General features: G+C 42.3%; 2 protein-coding genes, 1 long non-coding RNA gene and 1 pseudogene across 4 annotated transcripts; 2 read left to right on the top strand and 2 right to left on the bottom strand.

The window, feature by feature from the left end:
* The first annotated feature begins 2,737 nt into the window (after nucleotides 1–2,737).
* Nucleotides 2,738–4,219, top strand: LOC136483019 (uncharacterized). The gene is made up of 3 exons (XM_066480150.1): nucleotides 2,738–3,154; nucleotides 3,269–3,360; nucleotides 3,728–4,219. The coding sequence occupies exons 1-3, from the start codon at nucleotides 2,764–2,766 to the stop codon at nucleotides 4,040–4,042; spliced, it is 798 nt and encodes a 265-aa protein (XP_066336247.1). The 5' UTR covers nucleotides 2,738–2,763; the 3' UTR covers nucleotides 4,043–4,219.
* A 4,401-nt stretch (nucleotides 4,220–8,620) lies between these two features.
* Nucleotides 8,621–10,885, bottom strand: LOC136483031 (uncharacterized). Its single transcript, XR_010765289.1, has 3 exons — nucleotides 10,830–10,885; nucleotides 10,535–10,750; nucleotides 8,621–9,239 (listed from the first exon to the last, which is right to left on the bottom strand). It is a non-coding gene; the product is annotated as an uncharacterized lncRNA (long non-coding RNA).
* A 663-nt stretch (nucleotides 10,886–11,548) lies between these two features.
* LOC136456381 (glutathione S-transferase T3-like) lies at nucleotides 11,549–12,995 on the bottom strand (annotated as a pseudogene).
* Nucleotides 12,996–14,401: 1,406 nt separating this feature from the next.
* LOC136514264 (uncharacterized) lies at nucleotides 14,402–22,533 on the top strand. Of its 2 annotated transcripts, none has more exons than XM_066508281.1 (14): nucleotides 14,402–14,733; nucleotides 14,813–14,947; nucleotides 15,093–15,225; nucleotides 15,699–15,781; nucleotides 15,878–15,940; nucleotides 18,013–18,186; nucleotides 18,469–18,597; nucleotides 18,850–19,479; nucleotides 19,576–19,768; nucleotides 19,867–20,060; nucleotides 21,031–21,135; nucleotides 21,212–21,354; nucleotides 21,440–21,715; nucleotides 21,858–22,533. In XM_066508281.1, the coding sequence occupies exons 1-14, from the start codon at nucleotides 14,485–14,487 to the stop codon at nucleotides 22,126–22,128; spliced, it is 2,778 nt and encodes a 925-aa protein (XP_066364378.1). In that variant the 5' UTR covers nucleotides 14,402–14,484; the 3' UTR covers nucleotides 22,129–22,533. The 2 variants fall into 2 exon arrangements, with proteins under 2 accessions (XP_066364378.1, XP_066364427.1); XM_066508330.1 differs by having other exon boundaries at nucleotides 14,403–14,733; nucleotides 15,881–15,940.
* The last annotated feature ends 2,226 nt before the right edge of the window (nucleotides 22,534–24,759 follow it).

Below are 24,759 nucleotides of genomic sequence, written 5' to 3' on the forward strand. Positions count from 1 at the left end.
GTTCTAATGGTGTAAAGTCCCTCGCCTCAGCAGCCTTGTGAGGCTTGCGAGGTTGCTTTGATTGCACACATACATGGCACTTAGAACCTTTGACTAAATCAAATTTCGGGATTAAATTCAAACCAGCTAAGTGAGTCATGCAACCAAAATTTATATGACAAAAACGTGAATGCCAAACATTAGATTCAACATCACAGCTCACATTATTCACGGACTTAACACATGCATCATTTAAGGACAAGCGGAACAAACCTCCGCTCTCATAGCCTTTATCCACAAAGGTTTCATACTTAGATAGTATGTACTTATTAGATTCGAACACAAGTTTATAGCCATCTCGATATAACATAGAACCACTAATTAAATTCTTCCTTATTGAGGGGACATGCTGCACGTTCTTTAGTTGCACGATCTTCCCCGAAGTAAGCTTTAGATCGATTGTACCAACACCACGAATAGCCGCACGCGCTCCATTCCCCATCAACAAGGAGGAACTTCTCTCGACCTGATTAGAAGAAAATAAAGAAATATCAGCACACATATGGATATTAGCTCTTGTGTCAACCCACCAATCAGGTGAATGACAAACTAAAAGAACTGTAGGTAATAAATTACCATACCCCGATGTTCCTCCATCAGCCTCAACCATGTTTGCAGATTTCTTTTTGGGCTTCCACTTACTCTCCTTGCAGTCCCTAGCATAATGCCCGACCTTGCCACAAGTGAAGCAATTTTTCTTTTCCTTCTTCTTCTTCTGTTTCTTAAAAGGTGTAGTTATCTTTTGTTTGAGCTCTTACTTGAATTTCTTCTTGTGAGAATTTTAAGGATTTTTCTGCATCATATGGGCACTAGAACTTTCCTTAATAATTTTCTTGCCGCGGACATCCTTAGCTCTCGCTGTCTCTTCAACATCTAAAGAGCCAATGAGGCCGGCAATGCCAAACTCTTGTCTCTTATGTTTCAGAGAAGTAGCAAAGTCTGTCCAAGCCTGTGGCAGCTTAGCAATAATGCAGCTCGCCATAAACTTATCCGGCAGCACCGTACCAAAATTCTCGAGTTCTTTTGCCAGTGTTTGTATCTCATAAGCTTGTTCAACCACAGAATGGTCATCAACCATCCTGTAGTCATGAAACTGCCCCATGACATACAACTTACTACCAGCATCAGATACTCCATATTTGGCCTCAAGTGCATCCTACATCTCTTTACCAGTTTGCAGAGTCACATATGCATCTACTATGGAGTCTCCTAGCACGCTGATTATTGCCCTCTTGAACGTAGTATCAGCGTCTTGGAACGCACACTCCTCAGGAGTATGTGGTCCAACTGATCTAGATTCGGCAACAAAGTAGCAGTGCATAGCATTCAACCATAAAATGCATCTCTAACGTCACCTCTTGTAATGTGTGCCCTAAAAACATTTGGTTTCAGCATACCCACAAAGCCGACTACTGAAAAATGCCTATCAGGTTTTTAGATTGTTATAAATTTAGGCAATTTCAGTACCAGTTTAAACCAGAAAAATATTATCAAAATGTTGGTGACATCAGACATGTGCCCGTTTGATCTAAGTGTCAAGAACATGTAGACGATACTAATTATCATGATTTTAATCGCTGAAAATAGGGATGACCTACAACATACCCCGCGGCACCAGAGCCGGTTGCGCTAGTCGACATAGCGCATGTTGGAGTAGTCGTCCTGCTCGATGCAGTGCAGAGAGGTTGCAGTGTCGATCTGCCGCTGCCGCCACGAACGTCGGGAAGAAGATGAGGTTGTTGTACGATCGAGCAGTCGCATAGTCGCTCCCCAAAAACTTGATTGTCGGTCTTCACCCGAGCAGATGAACTCACGAACGGCGCCGGTTTTGGAGGCCTACTCTCCCTATTCCATCCGCAGGAGATCAAGAGTCAGAAACGGAAAAGACGCTCACAGAAGGAACTCCCGTCATCATGAGCGAAAACTCCCGTAACTCTAGCCATTATGAGTAGAAACTCCAGTAACTCCTGTCATGCCATTAGGAGCAGAAACTCCTGTAACTCTCTCATTTAGGAATAGAAACTCCTGCCCATAATTAGCTTGAATGACAAAATCAATTCATGCACCGTATGCTCATGTGGCTCATTCTTTTCTCAACTTCTCAATGTAGATAGACATGGTCCGCACATATAAGTCGAGTCAATATTCAATCAAAAATCTCGTATATGACTAAATCATATAGCACACAATATTTAATAGGGTCTTAGAATTATTCGATTTATTTAGATAAAATATTAGGCTTGGCCACATTAAATCTAACATAGTATGCGTATAGGTTGGAAAACTAGCTCTGTGAGGTCGCGTAGTCGCGCAGGACGACGGCAGGATCATATCGATGAACGCGTCAATCATGCATGGGATAGGGATATCAGATGTATACTTAGGATTTGATTGGCGTACGTGCGTGCATGTGTGCAGTGCAGGCTAGGAATGGAATGGAATGATAGGTTCCAAATTTCCAATGCAACAATTGCTACTTGCCTAACCACTCCTTTCCGTAGCTCGCTAGTTTCTTCCTTGGTTTCAATTCATGCCCTGCACGTCGTCTACTGGTATGATGGATGATGACTACTGCGTACCACTCAGCTACTGGTAGGGCGCTAGATAGCCACTACTCCCCCGTACGAATATATATAAGTCCTCCTCCACATTCCTATTTGCAGCAGCATTGGCGTAGTAGAAGAACTAGAGTTGGTGTCCTTGGACACCAGGACAACAATAACAATGGGCAGGAGGCTGCCGGCGGCGGCGTTGTGCGGTGGCCGGGCGGCGACGCGGGTGAGGAGGAAGCGGGTGCAGCGGGCGACCTACTCCTCGCCCTCCTCCAAGCTCCCCGCCGCGGCACTGCCCAGCAGCAGCGGTGGCAAGAAGGCCGGCAGCGCAGCAGCAGCAGCCGGAGGAGCAGGGGGAGGGTGCTACGTCAATGGCAACGGCGCGCTGATGGTGCAAGTGGGCAGCAGCAACAAGGACGACGGCGGCGGGCGGCGGGTCATGGTGCTGGCCGACGGCCGCGCCGAGGCCGCCGGCGCGCTCCAGTGGGCGCTGTCGCAGGCCGTCCGCAGCAACGACACCGTCGTCCTCCTCGCCGTCGCCAAACCGCCGGTCGCCCGAGACGGTCGGTGTCGCTCTCTCATGTGCCGTCGTCGCGTCGGCCATAAAATTGTTGGTTTCACCACGCTCACTAGAATTTCACTGACTATTTTTTCGTCTAAATGTAATGTTTCTGCAGCCGCCAGTGATTCTTGTGTCAAGATGCTGGGGACCAAGAGCCAGCAACACCTCGCCGCCTTGAGGACCGTCTGTGAATCAACAAGGCCAGAGGTACTCACGCACGCAAATGCTACGTGAACAATGTAATTAATTTAATTAATCTCCCAGTAAATTATTACTAGGATAGGATGGAATATAAATCTTGCCAAATCAGTCATCCCACTGTCTATAATATAAATTAAACAAGGCTACATTGTTTCCGTGTGAAATTCGAAACGAAGGTCAGCCAATGATGCGTGGGATGCGCAATGATTTCTTGCTGTCCACCACCACCAAAAGCAACAGCCACTTAGCGGATTTTGTGGGAGGCGTGGCGCTGGCGCCAAAAGAAAAGAAAAGAGACTCGCGCGGCAATAATGTTGGAGGAGTTGGGGATCCGAGGCTCACGCTCACCAGACGATCACAATTCACAATGCAGGTGAAGGTGGAGACGTGCGCCGTGGAGGCGGAGGAGCGCGCGCCGGCGGTGGTTGACGCGGCCAGGCGGCACGGCGCGTCGCTGCTCGTGCTGGGCCAGCGCCCGCGGCGGCACGCGGTGGCGCGGTGGCTGCAGCAGGTGCTGTGGCGCCGCCGGCGCAGCAGAGGATCCTCCTCCGCCGCCGCCGGCGGCGGCAGCATGGTGGAATACTGCATCGAGCACGCGCCGTGCGTGGCGCTGGCCGTGCGCCGGAGGAGCTCCGGCGGCTACCTCGTCTCCAGCAAGCACCACAGGGACTTCTGGCTCCTCGCCTAGTAGTCCCAGCACACTAATTATCTACCGATCAGTATCACCTCTTTTTGTTTTCTTGTCCCTTCAGTTCAAAACTGTTGCCGGCCTGCTGGTAACTTGATCAGAGCGAGTTTGCCTCTGATCTGCCCAATGATGCTGTAAAGCTAGCTATCCGAACGGCGAACAATCAAAACTTCAGCTTGTTCCAGAAAACTGTTCGGTGTGGAAAATGTTCAAAGATGGAATGTTTTGACTTTGCACAAAATTAGAATGGCAACTAATATGAAAAAAGAGGTACTATGAAACAGCTTTGTCGAATTAATTATTACTAACAGGGCTATTTTATGACAGTTTTTCAATCTTAAGAGTGCTTTTGTAAAGTTTACTGACAGTTTATTATGAACTGTGTAAAGCGATTTCAGTATTGAACTACCCAAATCATGGTCATGACGAAGCTAATCATTTGGTAATTGACTAAACAGAAGACCTGAATGATTTAGATAATGAATCACAACGTTATTCACACAAACTACTCCTTGCTGAAATTTGTACAAGACAAACTTAACCATTTCACTCAAAAAAAATTCCCCTTAGTCTCAAGTGCTGGGAACAAAAAAGAGTATGAAATCCCTAGTTAACGCATCATATTAATATGCACTAGTCGCGATGCTATCGGAGGTGAGGGCGGATACAAGTTTGGAACTAGATAAGGACAGGAAGCAACATGCTAGGGGTTAGGGTTAGGATTGAAGAGGTGCCAAGATCCTGCCAAGCTTAAAAGAGGATCCATAATTAGGTTAGATCAACAAGGTGTCAAGCAGTAGGTAGCTAGGCCTGATCGCAAGGGAGACACCAACAAAAGGCGGAAGACTAGAAGCACGGTAGGTTGAGCACGAGGCTTGCCACTCTTGTGGAAGGCGGAGAAATGAATCAGAAAGAAGGAAGGGAGGAGAAAGGGGGAAAAGGGGAGAGGAGTACAACAAGGAGTAGGTGCGCCTTTCTATTTTTTGAAATTTGAGTCTCATCACGCATAAAACAATTTTGTCGCGTGATAAGACTCAAATTTTAAAAAATAGAAAATCTTTCAATACGATGTTGGATGAAGATAATTTTTATATGTAAATTGTAGACCTCGATGAAATCTACAACTTTGTAGTTTTGAGTTTTTTCATTTGAGGACACTAAGATGCTCGAAAAAATAATATAAAATTTCACCATCATATTTTATCGTGTGATGAGACTCAAATTTCAAAAAATAGAAAACCCTTCAATACGATGTCGGATGAAGATAATTTTTATATGTAAATTGTAGACCTCGATGAGACCTACAACTTTGTAGTTTTGAGTTTTTTCATTTGAGGACGTTAAGATGCTCGAAAAAATAATATAAAATTTCGACGCTCCCAAAAATATCAAAGTACTGTTCACCCATAAAACCGCCCTGAAAGTTGAAAGTTGAACTTTTTCGAGAGTTGGAGGGCCAAAGTTGTCCAGTTTTGAAGTTCGAGGTTGAAATCCGAACTTTGCTGCAAGTTGGAGGGTATAAATTGGACTTAACCCTTATTATGGGGGACATATAATTTTTTACCATCATAAGAAACACCACCATAACATGTGTCACTGACGCATGAGTCACTGACATGGTATTTTATATACCACTCCCATCGTAATGATGATAAATATGTAAATTTTCCATTATTATGAGGGTGACAAAGGGTATGATAGCAGCATTGGGCCTATCTAACCAAGCCTTTGGAGGGGTCTAAGACGGGACAAGACAGACAACTGAAGAATGATTTTTATGTAGAGGGAGAATTATTCTATCTTTGGCATGGCAGAAGCTCATATTGGATCAAATGGACATGAACCCGTGGGCGTGCATAACATGCTTGTTTAAACCGGTTGGCACAATCTTCCTAAACGGGTTAAAAAAAAACTACATTTAGCCATGATCATGAATCTTGTTCCTAATTAGTGTACTTTTTCACCTCTACTGGTTTGCTATGCCACGTAGGGGTGGGCGTTCAGTCCCTTCGGTTCTTTTGGTTTGGCATGTTCGATCTCCTGAAAAAAAAGGTTGAAAATTGACAACATGTAGGATCTACAGGAAGATAAAGAAGGCCTAGAGGGGGTTGAATAGGCCTGTAAAAATTCAACTCAAAACTCTGTTAGAACAGCGGGCGGCACTGCCGGCCTTACAGGGCGGCACTGCCGCTCTACAAAAAATAATCTAACATAGTTGAGATTTAACAGATATGAACCTGACCCCACTAGCTGCTTAATCCTGCAATATAACTTCAAGATCCAGTTCGAAGACTGGATACCACAGAAACTTCACACAAATGTGAATCGAGCAACTAAACCCTAACAACAGCTAGCAACAAAGTAAACAGCAAGTATAATAAAGACGAAGCACGCAAGATACAAGATTTATCCCGTGGTTCAGCTCACCACTAAGGTTTGCCTAAGTCTACGTTGTTGAGGAAGCCACAAAAGGCTTGAGCTTGCCACAAAAGCTTGCCTTACCCTCGTTCTCAAATCAAGAGAGTGAACTCTTGAAGTGAGGGGTGATTTCTTAGCTTTCGAATGAGGTTACAAACCTCCCAAGGTTGCCACACAAGTTGGCAAGCACAAGGGCGACGCCTAGCCGACTAGGAGCAAGCTCCAAGAGTAACAAACCCTAGAACCGCCGGCCAAACGTGAATCAAATGCTCTTAGACTTTGGGAATCAGTGGATCTACTCTCCAATCGAGTTTTGTTGTCTTTTCTCTCAAGTTTTGATGGTTGGAATCAAGGATTTGCTTGAGGGATGGAGGAGCAACAATGGAGGAGAGAGGGTGAGCTTTGGTTCTGTTTTTCTCGAGCAGAATAACTCAGTGGTGAAGATGATCGTTGTGGGTCGGGCCTGAGGGGTATAAATACCCCCGAGTCCAACGGTCAGTTAAGGGCGGCACTGCCACTCTTAACAGGGCGGCACTGTCGCCATAGCCAAAACAGGTAACATGATCTGAAATTTGGTTGGCTATTTTGACTAGGTGAGATGATGTAGATCTGTGAATTTGAGCATCTGGTTCAACAGTTGATCAACTGTACTAAAATCCCTCTTAATAGTACGGCTTTCCCTAAACTCAAATTCAAAACATAAAAGAATTTAAACCTCTTTTGAGCTGGGTCTAGCCACCTTTCGTAATTAGAACACCTGTAACCTGTACATCATCCTCATTCTTTGATTCTCTGCTTGTTATCTCGATAAATTTCATTAGTCCTCTAATTTGGTGGCCATCAATGCCAAAACCCACAATAGGGCTTGATTGCACTTACACAACCAATGCAAAATCCTACAAAAGGTTATAGGATTTAATCCAAAAATCCAAGGTAATATAGCACGAACTATTCATCCCATTGAATAAAAAGAACACTAATATGCTAGCTGCCATGACTACTATGTTCTTTCGTAGGAAAAAAATTAGGTGAGGACCGTCCCTACCAAGGCGTGGTGTGGACTGTTTGGCTGATATGTGGGCCACCGTATCATTTTAACTACACGCATGACAAATTAGATGCCCCCATGGTCCACACGTCAGCTGCACGTCCGCACCGTGTTTTAGTGAGGACCATCCCTACCGTCCCCCCTTTCGTAGTACACAATAGGAGTCAAAGCAGCGGTGAATATAGGTGCTGTTTAGTTCCCAAAATTTTACAAAATTTTTCAAAATCCCCCATCACATCGAATCTTTGACGCATGCATGAAGCATTAAATATAAATAAAAAATAAAACTAATTACACAGTTTAGACGAAATTCACGAGACGAATCTTTTAAGCCTAATTAGACTATGATTGGACACTAATTGCCAAATAACAACGAAAATGCTATAGTACCATTTCCCAAAAAAATTCACCAACTAAACAAGGCCATAGTAGTTCTGTTTGACCTCAATGGCAAAGGCTAGTTCCACCCCTGATTTTAGTTGTTTCTTTCCAAACCTTTTCCACTTTAACCTCACCAAACAAAGGTAACAATCTCAGTGTAGTAGTTTGAAAGTTTGCACCTTGTATTAAGAGCAACAGTCACAAAGATGAGCATATCATTCTATTAGCTGTTGGAGTTATATTCGAGTTATTTGGTCTATTGAGGTTTTGAAGGTCAAATGGTCGGTCCCTAAATTGTACTCCAAACTATAATAAAACATGGATCAAACTCAAATATACTGCTAACTCGTATTCGTTCTTTTTCATCTTCGGTCCTCGGGTTCAAAGTGCCCAGTTCCTCTCTTGTGTGCTAAACCATTTCTAACACCTTTTTAAAAGTTGCACAAAAAAGCAATGTAAGGTGGAAGGAGCTATTGTTAATACTTTCTCTCTAGAACAGAATGTCTTTTATTATGTTTTAGTTTTATAATGGCACTTTACATGGAAAGAAATGATATTATTTTTTATCTTACTTTATCTTTTAGAGGAAGGACCCCTTTTTGGTTTTGGAGAAAGTTGTTTATTGCTTATTGCCTTAGGCCAGTCTCAATGGCCAGTGTCATTGCACAGTTTCCAAAATTAAAACGTCATCAAGACTCAAATGAAACCATCCATGAAACAACCCCAACAATGCAGCGTTTCACTTTGATGTTTCCAAGGCTAAGAAAAGCATTTAATTACTACAGTTTGTTGGGATCATATGCACTCTATAATCGTGTAGCCATTTCTACTCGGCAACAACCATCAGTTAAATAGCAACAAACATTCCGGCCGGCAGCACCAACCATCACTGAGACGGTGAACAAAAAAGACACAGATTCAATCGGATGCACATACAAGCACCAGTTGACCAACCATCAGTTCGACAAGAGAGATAACTGCACCCCAGGTACTCTGAACAAGCATTCTGTTAATAGAATGACAAGCATCAAAATGATCATATATCCTATTAAACCATAGATATGCTGAAGATAGTCATAGATAACATACGACGAGTAGCAAGACTTCAGCACTCGCATAAAGCAGTTCGGCATGCACTGGAACTAAAGACAGTAAACTAAGATAGAAACAAAATTCAGATAGCCTTCAAGCATGCACTAGAACTAAAGATAGTAATAAACTTAGATAGATAGAAAAAAATTAGATAGCCTTCAGCCTTGCAAACGACCTCTCACTGGTTCTTCTCACAAGACAGTTAACCTTGGGTACTGCAGGATCAGATAGCCGTCAGCCTTCAGCCTTGATTTCATCCTGCAGAAACAAAAAAACAGTTCAGCATGAGCTCTCAGAAGAATTCAGTAGTGCAGGATCATATCACAAATATCACATATAAAATACAAATGAAGTGCAGTTAAATTTTTAAGGTTAGATAACTAACTACAATAGATAACCAATAATGCAAAAGATAGTCACAAAGTACCAGATGTATGTGCACGACCAACAAACTTATTCCAAATATGTTCTACCAAATCATCCTTAAGTCGGCGATGAGCCGATCGATCTCGAATAGTAGTATCTTTTTCTAAAGCTCTCTCTAACGGAACATCTTGATCCGGAGAGAATTCCGGTTCTTGAACGGTTGATGAACTAGGAGGCACATTTAGATCTAGATTTTCTTCAATAATGTCTGGTTCCTTCTCATCTTCAACTATCATATTGTGAAGTATGATGCAAGCTAGCACGACATCACGGAGTACAGCACGGTCATATAGACGAGCTGGTCGTTTTAAGATGCAAAATCGACGCTGCAATACACCAAAGGCTCTCTCGATATCCTTTCTTGCCCCTTCTTATTCTTCTACATACTTCTTCTCCTTCTCAGTGATAGGGAGTCGTATTGACTTAACAAAGACTGCCCATTCAGGGTATATTCCATCAGCAAGAAAATACCCAATGTTGTGTTGATTCCCATTTACCATGTACTGAACTCTAGGAGCTTGTCCTTTTAGCTCATTGATAAATACAGTAGACTGATTTAAAACATTAATATCATTGTTAGAACCCGCTACTCCAAAGAACGCATGCCAAATCCAAAGATCATGTGATGCCACAGCTTCAAGAATCAACGTCGGCACTTTCTGATCACCCCGAGTGAACTGACCCTTCCATGCATTTGGGCATCTTTCCCATTGCCAATGCATGCAGTCAATGCCGCCAAACATTCCAGGAAAACCTCGTTTCTCACCAAGTTTGAGTAGACGTTCAGTATCTTCCATAGTAGGGCACCTCAGATATCTCTCACCAAATACTTCTCTAACACCTTTGACAAAATTCTTCAACGCCTCCATTGCAGTAGTCTCTCCTATCTTCAAGTACTCATCTAGTTCATCTGCACAACTACCAGTAGCCAATTGGCGAATAGCTGCAGTACACTTCTGTAGTGGACTGAGCCCTTGCCGATTAACAGCATCGACCCTCTGAGTAAAATAATCAGACCATTGGCCCAAGGCATCAACGATGCGTTGAAAAAGTGGCCTAGACATACGAAATCTTCGACGAAAAATATTGTAAGGGTAAAGAGGATTTTTTGAGAAATAATCATTCACTAGTTTTTGATGTGCTTCCTCTCGTGGCCTCTTGATGTGCTTCCTCGGATTGTATCGATGGTCAGAAGCCTGTTTTTGAAGACCTTCGATGGTGGACTGTATGACCACCGTGGCTTCATTGAGAACATCATCTATGATCTGACCCTCAGCAAGGAACTCATCCAACGAGTTTAGAGGATTTTGACTTCCATCAAGGTTGTCATTTTCCTCAGACATCTTTGCATAAGAGAAAAAAAAGTGAATACAAGAGGTGAGGAAAAGAGACGACACAGAAAGTTCAAAGATGACAAGTTACCTCAAAGCTGTGCACTAGAATCTATAGAACTCGATGCCAGAAGAAAAGAAAGAGAGAAGGCCTTCGTGTGAGAAAAAGAGAGAAGGCCTTCCTGTCTATATATAGGGTCATATGCGTCCACTAGATGTGAAACTGCCATGCGTCCACTAGATGTGAAACTGCCTACCAAGTGCAGCACTCACACGTACATAGGGCTGCATTCACACGTACATAGGGCTGCATTGCCACTAGATGTGAAACTGCCATGCGTCTACTAGATATTGATAAATATAGTACAACATTAAACCTGAAACATCTTTGCTTGCTTTGGCAAATTTGATGACAAAAGCGATCAAAGGCTCTGTCTCACCATTTGCGTTGGTTATAAGAGGCAGATGCCAATTCGATGACAAAGTTAGAAATGCACAGAATGCTGGATTCAAGGCTGCTGTAGTATATGACAATGAAGACAACGACGTCCTTGTTTCAAGTAATGATTCAGACATCATTTTTTTTACCATAGCAGTTATATGGAATGAGCAGTCAATTAGTTAAAGCAATGCCAAGTCTTATTTTCACAAAAGTGCAAGAAGACAACTGTACATTAGCAACATGCGCCATTTGCTTGGAAGACTACAGTGTTTGAGAAAAACTAAGAGTGCTACCTTGTCAACACAGTATGTTTCTCACACATCTATTTAACTGATATAGTGCTGTCTAGACAGATTAATGAACTAAAGTGAACTAAAGTACTAGATTCATCAAGGAAACTACTTTCACATATATAGTGCTGTCTAGACAGATTAATGAACTAAAGTGCTGCATTCACACTAAAGTGCTGTGCAGTAGCATTCAGGCTGTGGAGTAGACAGATTTGAGAACTAACCTTAGTCAGCAAACAACTTTTCCTCAAGCTTGCGTAATGCCTTGTCTCGGCTAGCCTTTTGATCTTCAGACATGTGACTTGTATGTTGATTAAGTAGGGAATTGTAGACCTCAAACATCTTTGCTTCCTTTTGCTCTTTTGCTGCCTTCAAATTTGCATTTGATATCTGAATCTGTGCTTCCGTGACCTTTTTGCGCTCAACCTTCCGATCTTGCTGCACCTTGATAATTTTCTCAATGTTGTCCCCAAGGATGACAATTCCTTCCATAACATTATCCTTCGTGCGCTTTCCACTGCGCTCAGCCTTTGCTGCTTCTCTACCAATGGGACGTGACTGTTCTTCTGGAACATCAACTATGTTAGTCTTGTCTTTCTCTTTTTCCTCAAACTGTGCACACCATTTGGGCTCCTCTTTCAATATCTTCCATCAATGCACCAACGAAAAACGCTTTCCAAACCTGTTTTCATATATCTTCTGTGCCTCTTCCTCTAGCATGTCGTCGGAGTATCCGCTTGTATGCATTTGAGTTATCTTAGTCCAAGCGTCATTGAAATCAGTGATCGATGACTTCAGGCGTGACCAGTGAACCTTCAGTTGGTTTAGTTCCCTTCTACGCTTCCCATTCCCTTTCCTGTTAAACTCCTCAGTGATTTCCTTCCAAAATGTATCATATTTCTGGTCATTACCCCTAATTGGGTCTTTCGAAACATTCAACCAAGCACTGGCCTACAAAATACAAAATAAAAAGTATGAACAAATGAAGTATTGTACCAAACACTGGCCTACAAAAAGAAAAATAAATTTATTTGTTAAATGGTGAATACATTTATTTGTTAAATAGCTTTACTTTGGGGATGTGATGTTTAATTTGATTGATGGAATACACTATGTTTGACAGCCCCAATTACTCGGGCTTGCCTCCTTGCACATACTTAGAGGTGCATACGTAATGAATATCAATGGCTAGATACAATCATGCAAATCACTTTGAAGCGGCTGTTCCCTTTCAAGAGAAGTCAGTAGATGACTTGACCCCACTACAGTCAGGTTGCAGATAGAAAAATAAAAAACACTGGCCTACAAAAAGAAAAAGAAAAAACTGATCAGTGATTACCAGTCTCGTTTCCTCGTCATGAGTCCAATATCTTTTCTTTACTGCCCTGTTTGCCTCACTATTCTCCCCTTCCTCAATGTCAATATTCACCGTCTCCTTTGCTGAAGTGCCTCGTTTCACAGTTTGGGATGTTACTGTTCCATGGGCACTTGGTGGTGCTGGTGGGGATATTGGGTTGAAGCTCATGGTCTGGCCAACAAAATGAAAATTTTCTCCTTGCATGTGTGGGTGCGGCGGATACTGTGGTCGTTGAAGGAAATTCGTAAAACCACCTGGTGGATAAACCGACCTGACATTTCCAAAAACAAGTTAAGTCATCCTCAAAGCAGTAAGACATATTGCACATAAAGAGAAAGTACATGCTTTACTATTATATAACGCTATATATAGCATGTAGTTCCTGTCTAGTAAGGAATTGATGCCCAAAACAGTGATTAAACTGTCAGACTGTATGTCCTGTACAGAAAAATTCAGTCACTTTCATATGCATATGTGTGTGCTATAGTAGGTACCTACTTGAATATAAAAATTCAGTCACTTTCAAAGATGTCTGAGAGATTCAGTTTAACTCTAAACCAAGTCCTGGACATTTGAATCCAAATAAATCAGATCTACACATGCTCTGAGTTGCAGTAACAAAAGATAACATAGTAGCATGAAGGCTCAGTAACATTTAACAGAGCACACAAACGATATATCATACAAATTGCAGATTAAATTGTAGAGATCAAACAAATCACTATCAGTTCAAACACTTGCAGGCATCAAAATCAACTACTTCTAGGCATCAAAATCAACTAATTACAGGCATCAAAATCAACACATACCATAGATTTGGGGCTTGCTGGTTTCCTTGTGCATATGGAAAATTTGGGGGCATGGCACCCAATGCTACTCCTTGCGTTGGCCTCGGCGGCACTCCTACTCCTTGCGGTGGGGATGAAGACGACGCAGTAGGGGCTGGCGCAGGGGAAGAAGATGGAGGGGCCGGCGCAGGGGAAGAAGATGGAGGGGCCGGCGGCGCAGAGGGGAAAGTAGGCGGTGGCGGAGGAGAAAATGAAGAAGCCGGAGAAGCCGGCGGCGTAGGAGAGAACGCCGTCTTCATTCCAAGGCGACTGCCTCCGCCCCCTTTCCCTCCTCTGCCTCGCCGTCCGGAGCTACGACTAGGATCCATGGCGCTGGATCTAGCGGCCAGGGCGGGATGGGGAAGGAGAACAAGGCGCGCACGGGAAGGAGATTGGCGCGCAGGGAAGGAGGAAGAAGAAATCGCGCGGGAGGCGAGAGGAATCGCGTGCGCGGCTGGGGAATCGGGCGGGAAGGATCGCATCTTCGCGCGTGGAGCACGGGATCGGTGATGAAACTCTTCCCCCCTCAGTGCGGGTGTCGTGCGATTACCGAGTGGTTGGAAACCGAGCTCGCGAGTGTCGTGGCCATGAAACGAACTTGTTCTCTCTCCTCCTCGTTTCATGTAAAAATTGCTCTGGTGCTGATGTGTCACCCTAATTAATGTACATGACACTCCCATTGAGACTGGCCTTATTGGGCCTTGGCCCTCGGTTCATTGTGATTTGTGGCCCATATTATCAATCTCAGAGAAGCGAGCTCCTCTCTCTCAGAGAAACCTCTAAACCCTAGCGGTAGCGGGACCTCTCCCCAGTCCCCTCCTGTCCCGGCCATGGCGAAGACGAAGCCCATGGCGGCGGCGGCGGGCGCGGGGGCTGGCGAGAAGAAGAAGAGCAAAGGAAAGAAGAAGGGCAAGAACGGCCCGGCCAAGGTGGCCATGAAGGCTCGTGGCGCGGCGGCGGAGGAGCGGAGCAACCCGTTCGAGGCCATCTGGTCGCGCCGCAAGTTCGACGTGCTCGGCAAGAAGCGCAAGGGCGAGGAGCGACGCGTATCGCGCTCCCGCTCCGAGGCCATCCGCAAGGTAAGCAGCTGCTAATTACTCAGTTTAGCGGTTTTTCGTCCGGTTGATTTGGTGGCTGATTCCTCTTGCCTTGCTGCAGAGGGAGAACACGCTGCTCAAGGAGTTCGTGGAGAGCGGAAAGTCGTCCGTGTTCCACGACCGGCGTATCGGCGAGAGGGACGACACTCTGCCCGAGTTCGACAAGGCCATCCTTCGCCAGCAACGCGAGCGCTTGGTATGTTGCGCCAAGAGATAGTTCATTAATTGAAGAGCCACGCCAACATTTCTAGCATTTCTCCCGACATTGACATGCTTGGGTGCAAAAGAGACCTAGCATAAACCGGTATCCTTTATCGACCCATTCTTCTATTGGTTTCTAGGCCAAGTTGAAACGAGAAAGCAAGTACAATCTATCTGATGACGATGAAGACGAAGCCAATGTTCATAACATGATCTCGGAAAAGGATGATTTTGATGAGGAGGTGCCTCTCGATGATGGGAGCGATGATGAAGGTATGATTATTATTGTCTCTCTGATTGGAATACAATCCTCTCCAGTTTTTGTTATCGTTTTACCCCTCTAGATCATGTGAGATTGTCTACTGTATATGTGCATCCACATTATGTGCGGTATGAGCACGTCTTTTCTGTTACGCACTTATAACATCACTGTTAACTGGATGCCAGACTGCACTGTGATCTTCTGATTTCACATTGTTCTCCATATTCTTGTTGGGCTCACTTTGATGTGGATGTATAAATCTGGCGTTAGTACTCGTGACGCTTCAATAACTAGTTATTGTAGTTATCCCTTTGCATTGTGAAAGGCATTTGCTGGATTTAATTATGCCATTTTGAGCTTTTTACCTCAATGTCGAGAATAAGAATGGTGATAATATTACAGCATTATAAAGAATTGTAATACATATCAGTTCATGTTATTGTTTCTGTGTTGTTCATTGTGCTTTCAATCTTTATACTTCCAGGTAAAATGGTCCTCTCAAAGAAGCGCTTATCTCTCCAAAGTGACGACCATCCTTCAGTGACTGATCTGCCACAAGAAACACATGTGAGTTTCATAGCCACAGTGAGAAACTGAGATGTAAATGCAATCATGTGAATGTGATCCATATGAGGTGACCTCATTCTAGTTATTTTGTGTTAGCAGGGGCAGAAGAGCAAGAAGGAAGTTATGACGGAGATCATTTCAAAGAGTAAATTTTATAAGGTGGGTATCGTGTGTGACCTGACTCTTCTCTCAATAAGCCCTTTTTTGGCAAGTATGTCATGGCCTGGTAGTGTTACCTAGAACAACATCTTTCCCTTTAGTATAACCTAAGGGTTCATTCTTGGTTTGTCCTTTCGGCTTCCGCTGACATCAACTATTGGTCTGAAGCCTCAATGAAAATACCTAGGTAATTGGTTTAGAACATATTGAGTTCCAAACTGTCAATAGCTGCTTACTTCATTGTGTTCAACTCTTGGTACTTCCATCTCAATGAGTTGAATTCTTGGTACTTTTGCTTTTTCACAAACCTTTTGGGATGTATCCCAACATTTCTGACTTCTTTCTATACCAAAGAAAGCTGAATCTAGCTTTGTATGTCTTGTCTTTCCTGACACTGACAATGCTGACCATGCACCCATCAATGGTTCCACTTATATACTATGCTAATAAGTGATAACATACTTATTTTAACAAATTATGTGATATATTTATGCTGCGTCTGATCACATTTTCTGCAATCCAGTGTGTAAAATAATATCTTTGTATGGAACGGCTTAACCTTTTTTTTGCCGGAGCTCTCAATATATATGGAAGATTACAGAGTTGGATTACATACGAGAACTATCTCATGACATATTTGGACTCTAGTCATAGCCAACTTGTATAAGAAACTAAACTGAAATATCTCTAGATTTATATGAATCAGGACTCTATCTAACAACCTCCTCAATCTTAGCTTTCTCATTTGCTTCGAAATCTTTCTAGACTGTGAGGACAACGCTTTGATGAAGCCATCGGCTAACTGATCTTGTGAAGCTATAAATCGAATCTGAAGTTGTCCTTTAGAGACCCTTTCTCTAACAAAATGATAATCAATCTCAATGTGTTTTGTCCTTGCATGAAACACTGGATTGGATGATAAATATTTGGCTCCCATGTTATCACACCATAGACATGGTGGTTGTTTCAAAACAATTCCCAATTCAACAAGCAAAGACTGCATCCAAACCAATTCTGCTGTAGCATTGGCTAAAGCTTTACACTCAGCTTCAGTACTTGAATGAGATACAGTGGGCTGTTTTCTAGCACTCCAAGATATAAGGTTAGAACCAAAAAACACAGCAAACCCTCCAGTGGATTTTCTATCATCTATGCATCCTGCCCAATCAGCATCCGAGAAGGCACTGAATAGTATCGAAGGTGACTTACGAATTTCTTGACCAACTCCCAAAGTATTCTTTACATATCTCAAAATATGCTTAGCAGCAGACTAATACAGGGTTGTTGGATTGTGTCAAAATTGGCATACCTTATTTACAGCAAAAGCAATGTCAGGTCTAGTGAGCGTTAAATATTGTAAAGCTCCAACAACACTTCTATACTTTGAGCTTTCTTCTGAACTGAGTGGATCAATGTTTTCAAGTCGTCCGATTAATTGCCCTAATCGGTCCCTGCTGACTGATTAGGGGTACCGTCGACTTGTACAAGTCGTCCGATTATTAATCGTGATTAATCGTCCTAGTCGGTCCCATGGCGACTAGGTTCGACTGGACGACTTGAAAACATTGGAGTGGATCTCCACTATAAACTGACAGCTTCTCCGATGTTCTTCATACCAGCTCTTCCAAGTAGTTCTAGAGCATATTTATGATTTATCTTGTGTTAACAAGATTCCACCATCTGTTCTCTTTACTTCAATACGCAAGAAGTGTAAATCTCGTAAGTCTGTGAGTGCATATTCACTACTTAACTTTTGAAGTAAAGTTGAGGTAGCAGATTCTGAAGAGCTTGTCACAATAATATCGTCAACATATATGAGGACAAATATAATTTTGCCTGACTTGTTAAAGATAAATAAGGATGTATCTGACTTGGATTGAACAAAACCCAAATCTTGCAACTTACAGCTTAGTCTGGAGTACCAAGCTCTCGGGGCTTAATGCTCAGCACTACCTGATTTTTCACCTATAATGCTTGTTCTGTCTTCAATCTTTTTGATTACATATGTCTTGGAATTTGGAAATTCTTAGTGATGTCATATAACTTCAACACAATTTGCTCTATTGATGCAGGCCCAAAGAGCCAAGGAGAGGGAAGAGGATGAACATCTTGTGGAAAAGTTAGACAATGATTTTGCATCATTGGCCCAGACACAGGCATTATTGTCCTTAACTGAGTCAGCTAAGGTCAAGGTGAACAAAAATGATTCAAGTGCTGGCTTGATGGGGAAGGAGATTTTTAACAAGGTGATCCTTTTTTTTATCATCAGTAACCAAAATACTGTCCATTTCTTTCAGAGATTTCTATCAGAACATATAGTATCAGGAGCTATATATTAACAAGGTGATGCATGGGGTATGGTTAATCAGTGGCTTTGCAGGATGTGTATGACCACTTTGCTGTTCTCTTTTTTTTACAAATTTTAGTTGTTAGTCATGGACAAGCTTCATGTTTTACATGATGGAGTTGCACACTTCTAGTTCATGATACTAAATCTGTATCTATTTTGTTATCTTAATACATGTCAGGCAAAGGCAGATACATATGAAAAACTGGTGAAAGAAATGGTGATGGATCAACGTGCTCGGCCTTCTGATAGAACTAAAACCCCAGAGGAAATAGCACAAGAAGAGAAAGAACGTCTTGAGAAGTTGGAGGTTTGTTCGATATTAATTTAGCACTGGACTTAAGCATTGTTGCTCTTATTTAAAGCTTCTCTCTTCCCATATGTTGCATACAGTTTTAGTTAAGTTTCTTATCTGAATTGTTCTAGTGCGAGTACCTTTTGATGATCCAAAATTTGATATGATTATTATGTTTAAGCTTGTAATCCCTACATGTCTATTTTTTCCTTTCTGGAGCTATGAAATACTGATACTGAATTGTCTTGATACTGGTCTTCCTTGTAGGAGGAGCGCCAAAAAAGAATGCTTGGAACTGCTGATTCATCTGATGAGGATGATGACAACGAGGACGATAAGCACATGAACTCAAAACCTATATCTGGAGATGATCTTGGTGATTCCTTCTCTGTGTATGAGTCAATAGGAAAGAAAAAGGGCTGGGTTGATGAAATTTATGAAAGGGAATGTAGAAAGATTGGTGATGATGCAGCAGCATCTGATGATGGAGAAAGCAATGATGAAAATGCTGGTGATGATGGGGCTGATGATGAAGAAGATTCTGAAGAGGACTCCAGTGACAATGACTTTGGTAATATGTCTGCTAGAGATTGGGAGCAAAGTGATGATGATGAGGTTGATGTAGGAGACGATGAAATGGAGGATTTCAAAGAGAAGGAGCAAGAGATCAATGGCAAAGTGGTGGACAAGGATGCACACAATTTGAAAGGAGAATCTAATGTGAAACCACGAGTCAAGGATGGCAGTATTCCTTTTGTTATTGATGCACCGAATGACCTGAAAGATCTATCCTCTTTGCTAGATGGTCGTTCAGAAGCCGAAATAATTGAGATTATTAGTCGAATACGTACTTGCAATTCAATAAGGCTTGCAGCTGAAAACCGAAGGAAAATGCAAGTAAGTAAAAATTGAACTCCTTATGATATCACATTTACTTCTAACTAACTTATCCTTTTCACAACTTGTTCTCTAATATTCAGATCCCTTTGGTAGGTTTTCTATGGTGTTCTTCTGCAGTACTTTGCAATTTTAGCTACTGAAAGTCCAGTGAAGTTCAGAATAATTGACACACTTGTTAAGCCTTTAATTGAGATGAGTGGAGAAACTCCATATTTTGCTGCCATCTGTGCAAGAGAGCGACTTATTCATACACGTACGCGTCTATGCGAAGATATTAAGGTTCCAGGTTTGTGAGATAATAAATGACATGGTTTATTGGAAATTTATTTTGTTATGATTGATGTGCTTTTTTACCATGCCGCCTCCTTTAAATATTATTTCCAGGAAAGAGCAGCTGGCCAAATTTGAAGACGTTACTTCTGCTGAGATTATGGTCTCTTATTTTTCCCTGCTCCGACTTCCGCCATGTCGTTGCAACTCCATTGCTTCTACTTATGTGCGAATATCTGATGCGGTGCCCTATACAATCTGGTCGAGATGTTGCTGTTGGTTCTTTCTTGTGTTCAATGGTGCTTGTGGTATGCTTTTGAACTTATCCTGCGTTTTACTTTCTTTTCAGAATGTGTAATGATTGTTATAAGTTCTTCAAGATTTTTACCCAATTGATGAATGGATATTTAGAACTTAGAAACTGGAGCTGAATCTCTAGGGCTGGATATCGAGCCAGCTTGGCTCGGCTCGTTAATATTACGAGCTAGAGGGGCAGCTCGGCTCGGCTCGTTACCGAGCTCGAGCTGGCTCGTTTAGCTCGCGAGCTACTAAAAAAAAACAGGACACACATGTTTATAATGTTTATGCTACATTAATTCCAGAAGGTGACGTCCACCATTATGCAACCATACATGATTAATACATATCAGGTTCATCAAAAGTATCAACCATGCAACATAGTTGGTCCATCCATGATCATGCAGTTCCAGCATACTAACTAGTTGCTTGCCACCACAAACTTAGGAAAGTCCACAGATTCAATGTCAGCATCATCATCATCTCCCTGGAAAACAATCCATAAAATCAACATTTAAATACCACAACAATTATAAAATTAAAATTCATATGAAACAGCTAAAAATAAGGATTACGTACCAATAGAATAGGTGTACACTTCTAGGTCAGCATCATCATCTTCTGGATTCATGGTCGTGGGCTGATAGGCTTCAGCTCGTGAGCAGCTCGCGCGCTGGCTCGAGCTGGCTCGTTAAAATAGCAAGCTAGACTTCCAGCTCAACTCGTGAAAAGGTTAAAACGAGCCAAGTCGAGCCGACCACGAGTCGAGCGAGTTGGCGAGCCGCGAGTATTTTGTCCAGCCCTATGAATCTCCTTTTCAACTTTCATACAGTACCAAGGAGGACCTTAAACTAGTCCAGAAGTGATTAATCACTTTCCAATGCCTCCTTTCTTATATTGATATGTGTATATATACTAGTTTTTCCATATCTTTTTCTGACAGTAGCAAAACTTGTTTCTTTCCAAATTTTACATCTGTAGGTTACTAAAGAATCTAAAAAGTTCTGCCCTGAAGCAATTGGTTTTCTGCAATCTCTTTTGGTGACATCTCTTAAAGGAAAAGTGGGAACTCATCTGCACAATCAGGTGATTACTAATTAAGATGTTGTTCATATTTTTTGCTAGTTGATTGATATTAAGCAAAATATCATCTTGGTTATAGTTTAACGATCAATTTATGGAGCTCAAGACTTCAAAACCATGGCTCAGTATCCATGATCAAGTGCATGAGGTGAATCCAGTGAATGTCCTAGAAATAGTTGGCATGGATCGTGACGCCCCTTATTTCTCATCTGATAACTTTAAGTAAGTATATGGTTGTAATGACTTCATGATTGTTCGTAGTGGTTCTCTTTTTTTGTTGTCTTACAGTCATTATATTTTCTGGCAGGGCTGGTGTACTTTTATCTGTGGCAGAATGTTTAAGAGGTTTTGTTATTATACATGAAGGGCTATGCTCTTTCCCAGAAATCTTCCTTCCAATATCCTCTTTGCTGCAAGAAATTTTGGAGAGATCTGAGTTGCCTGGCACGTTACAAGACATTTTCCATGAAATCATTGACTTGGTTAAAAAGAGAAGTGATGAACACCATGCTTCAAGAGAGCACCTCCGAATGCGGAAGAAGCCTGAACCAATCAAGCAATTGAATCCAAAATTTGAAGAAAAGTATGTATTTTTTTGGTATTTTATGTTTTCAGTATACACCATTCTGTCCTGTTTTGTTCTCAACTTCTCATGGGTCTAATTGTTGGTCTAATTTAGAAAAATGTTTAACTTCTTTTGATCAATTTACTTTTATTTTCTGCAGCTACATCAAGGGTCTTGATTATGATCCTGACCGAGAAAGGGCACAAATGAAAAAGATGAGGAAGCGTGTCAAGAGTGAGATGAAGGGGGCAAAGCGTGAGCTGCAAAAAGATAATTATTTCCTGGCTGCTGTGAAGGAGAAGGAGAGGAGGAAGCGAGATGAAGAGAGAGCTGAGATGTATGGAAAAGCCATGGCTTTCCTTCAAGAACAGGAAAGTGCTTTCAAATCTGGACAGCTGGGGAAAGGAAAGGGCAGGAAAAGGAGGCGGTGATACTCTATATTTCAGGAGCAGTTCGGCCAGTGTAAATATACAGCTTATGTTGCCCCTTGCCACTTAGTTTGTTCATCCTCTTCCCGCAGTACTGGAGGTGGATCTAGATGATTACTGTATTGTGAGCTGCGCAGTCCAACTTAAGTTTGTCCTGACTACAAAAGCAGAGGGTCAAGATATCCCCCTCTTAGTCTTATGGAGCATTCCCACTTGCTTAAAGCTTAGCCTAGAACACTGCAATGCCACAAACACTTTACAAGGCTTCTCCTTGGTAAACTACCACACTTGGCAAAGGCTTTATTTCTCTTGTACTGTGGAGTTGCTCTCCTCTGTGTTATACTGGTGCCATAGTAATTTTCCTAAGCACAGTGAAGAGTTTTTGTTATTTCCATTTTTCTTGTACTCTGAATTGTTAGCCCTATGGTCATGGCAATTTTGGACACAGTTTTATACTAGAAAAATAATTACTATTACTGTTCTAAACTACTACCTCAAAATTATCGCTTTAGTTTTGTTCCAAGCTGAACTTACCTAACTTTGACCAAGTTATAGAAAAATGTATTAACATCTACCATATTAAATAAATGCACTATCAAAATATATTTTTGATGAATCTTATTTGCGCTTGTAGATGTTTGTTTAGTTTTTAATGAACTTTGTCAAAACTAAAGAAGTGTAACTTAAAGATGAAGCTAAACTTACTCTATCCCATATTTTCTCTTTGGGCACGGGGATTAACGAGTGAAAAACGTGTGGTCTAGAAGAAGTGAGACGTAGATAGAGATGTATTGGGGGAAAAAAGTACTTTAGGAAGTGAGAATAACAACCAGTAGATAGAGTATTAGAAAAAGAAATATACTTTAGAAAGTGAGAATAACAACCAATTTGAGACAAATGTAAAAGACTAGAATGATAACTGCTAGGCAGGTTTCATCTCAGTTTACAAAACTTTCATGTGTTAGTAACAGTGCAGATCTCTGAAACTCATTTTATCGTATGAAATTTTTATCATCTCTCTTTTATTTTATGTTATCAGCTTATTTAATACCATGAAATTCTCCTTGTGAGATTGTCGGGACAGCGTTAGAAGGAGTACCATTTGGAACGGAGGGAACAATAGATTACCAGTATCCAAAGCACGACTGCTTCTGCACTTGTGTTCTTGTGCATGAAAGGTTAAAATTTGTTGGTACTTAGGGCCTGTTTGGGACTGCTCTGCTCCACCTTTTGTAGCTCTGCTTCTAAACTTTCCTGCCAAACAGGTCCAACTCCACAAACTCTGCTCCTAAAAAAAGATGGAGTTTTGGTCCAACTCCATGTTTTTCTCGGAGCTCCTCAGAGGGTACTCCACGAACCAGCGTTTCGTATGTCCTTGTGGAGTTGGAGGTAATTATCCGCAATTGTCACTCGTTACGCAAATACCGTTTCGTTCTATTCCTGTTTCCTCCCGTCGCCCCCACCCGACGCCCTCATCCTCTACTCCCGTCGTCTCTCTCCTCTAGGCTCCAGCCCGTCCTCCCCAAACCCTAGCGCCGCCGCCGCTCATTCCGGTCGCCACGGCAAGACATCCGGCCAGGTGATGGACGGAGAAGATAGATCCGTTGATCCTGAACTGGATCCTCTCTTTTCTTACCCCCAAATCCCCTCCGTCTTCCCTCCCCCAACTTCGCATGAAGCTGCTGCCGGCGTGTCCGTGGGTCGAGGAAGCTCACCGATGCCTAGGGTGGGGCTGGCGCGGCCTCCTCTGGCGGCACCACCGGTGGCCTCCGTCTAGGCCGGGACAGGTGGTGGCCGTCCAGGACCAGCTGCTGGCCGATCAGGGCAGGCCACCCCACAAGCCACGGCCGACCAACGCCCTCTGGCATGTGCTTCACGCAAACGACCACTACCAGCGAAGAAGAAAGATGAACAGGTATTGCTCCTTGCTGTAAAACTTCAAAATGAGCTTCATGATGCCTTGAATAGATAGTATTTGTGCGACAGTGCTAGCAAAATTCAATAGATTGTCCTAAGTGCTCAAACATACTATTGCAATATCATGGTCAGGGTGATCAAATGGACTGGAACGATGCACATTTGCAATTAGCCTACGAGTTGATGGCTGAACAAGTTAGTAGAGGCAATCGTCCAAATACTCATTTGAACTCTGTAGGTTATACTGAGGTCTCAGCTAGGTTTTTGCAAATGACTGGTATCTCATTATCAAAGACTCAAATTAATAACAAGTGAGATAAATTAAAGGCTGATTGGATCATTTGGTTAAAGTTGAAGAGGAGCCAAACAGGTACTGGTTGGAACAATGCGACCCAAACAATTGACATGGAGGCTGAGTGGTGGAAGAAAGCAAAAAATGTGAGTGCTATCGACGTATCAATAATTTTGTATGGCTTTATGTACTGATGTAATGATATATGTACTAATATTTTTTTTGCAGGATATTCCAGGGTGTGGCAAGTTTAGGAAAAAGCCTATCCAAAATGAGGATTTACTTAGGGAAATGTTTAGAAATATTACAAATGAGGAAGCAGATCATTGGAACCCTTTTAGTGACAATCCTATTATCCCTACTAGCCAAGATCAACCTTTTGATGTAGACGACAGTGAATATGTTGATGGAGAGAATAATGCCCA

Source organism: Miscanthus floridulus, chromosome 1, assembly GCF_019320115.1.
Source record: "Miscanthus floridulus cultivar M001 chromosome 1, ASM1932011v1, whole genome shotgun sequence".
Lineage (NCBI taxonomy): Eukaryota > Viridiplantae > Streptophyta > Magnoliopsida > Poales > Poaceae > Miscanthus > Miscanthus floridulus.

What these genes read in the sequence shown, in the direction of transcription:
- LOC136514264 (XM_066508281.1), top strand. Translation starts at nt 14,485, where the DNA reads ATGGCGAAGACGAAGCCCATGGCGGCGGCGGCGGGCGCGGGGGCTGGC. An exon ending in AAAACCGAAGGAAAATGCAA is followed by an intron (nt 19,480 to 19,575) that starts GTAAGTAAAAAT and finishes TCCCTTTGGTAG; the next exon opens with GTTTTCTATGGTGTTCTTCT. An exon ending in TGTGTTCAATGGTGCTTGTG is followed by an intron (nt 20,061 to 21,030) that starts GTATGCTTTTGA and finishes TTACATCTGTAG; the next exon opens with GTTACTAAAGAATCTAAAAA.
- LOC136483019 (XM_066480150.1), top strand. Translation starts at nt 2,764, where the DNA reads ATGGGCAGGAGGCTGCCGGCGGCGGCGTTGTGCGGTGGCCGGGCGGCG. An exon ending in ACCGCCGGTCGCCCGAGACG is followed by an intron (nt 3,155 to 3,268) that starts GTCGGTGTCGCT and finishes ATGTTTCTGCAG; the next exon opens with CCGCCAGTGATTCTTGTGTC. An exon ending in GTGAATCAACAAGGCCAGAG is followed by an intron (nt 3,361 to 3,727) that starts GTACTCACGCAC and finishes TTCACAATGCAG; the next exon opens with GTGAAGGTGGAGACGTGCGC.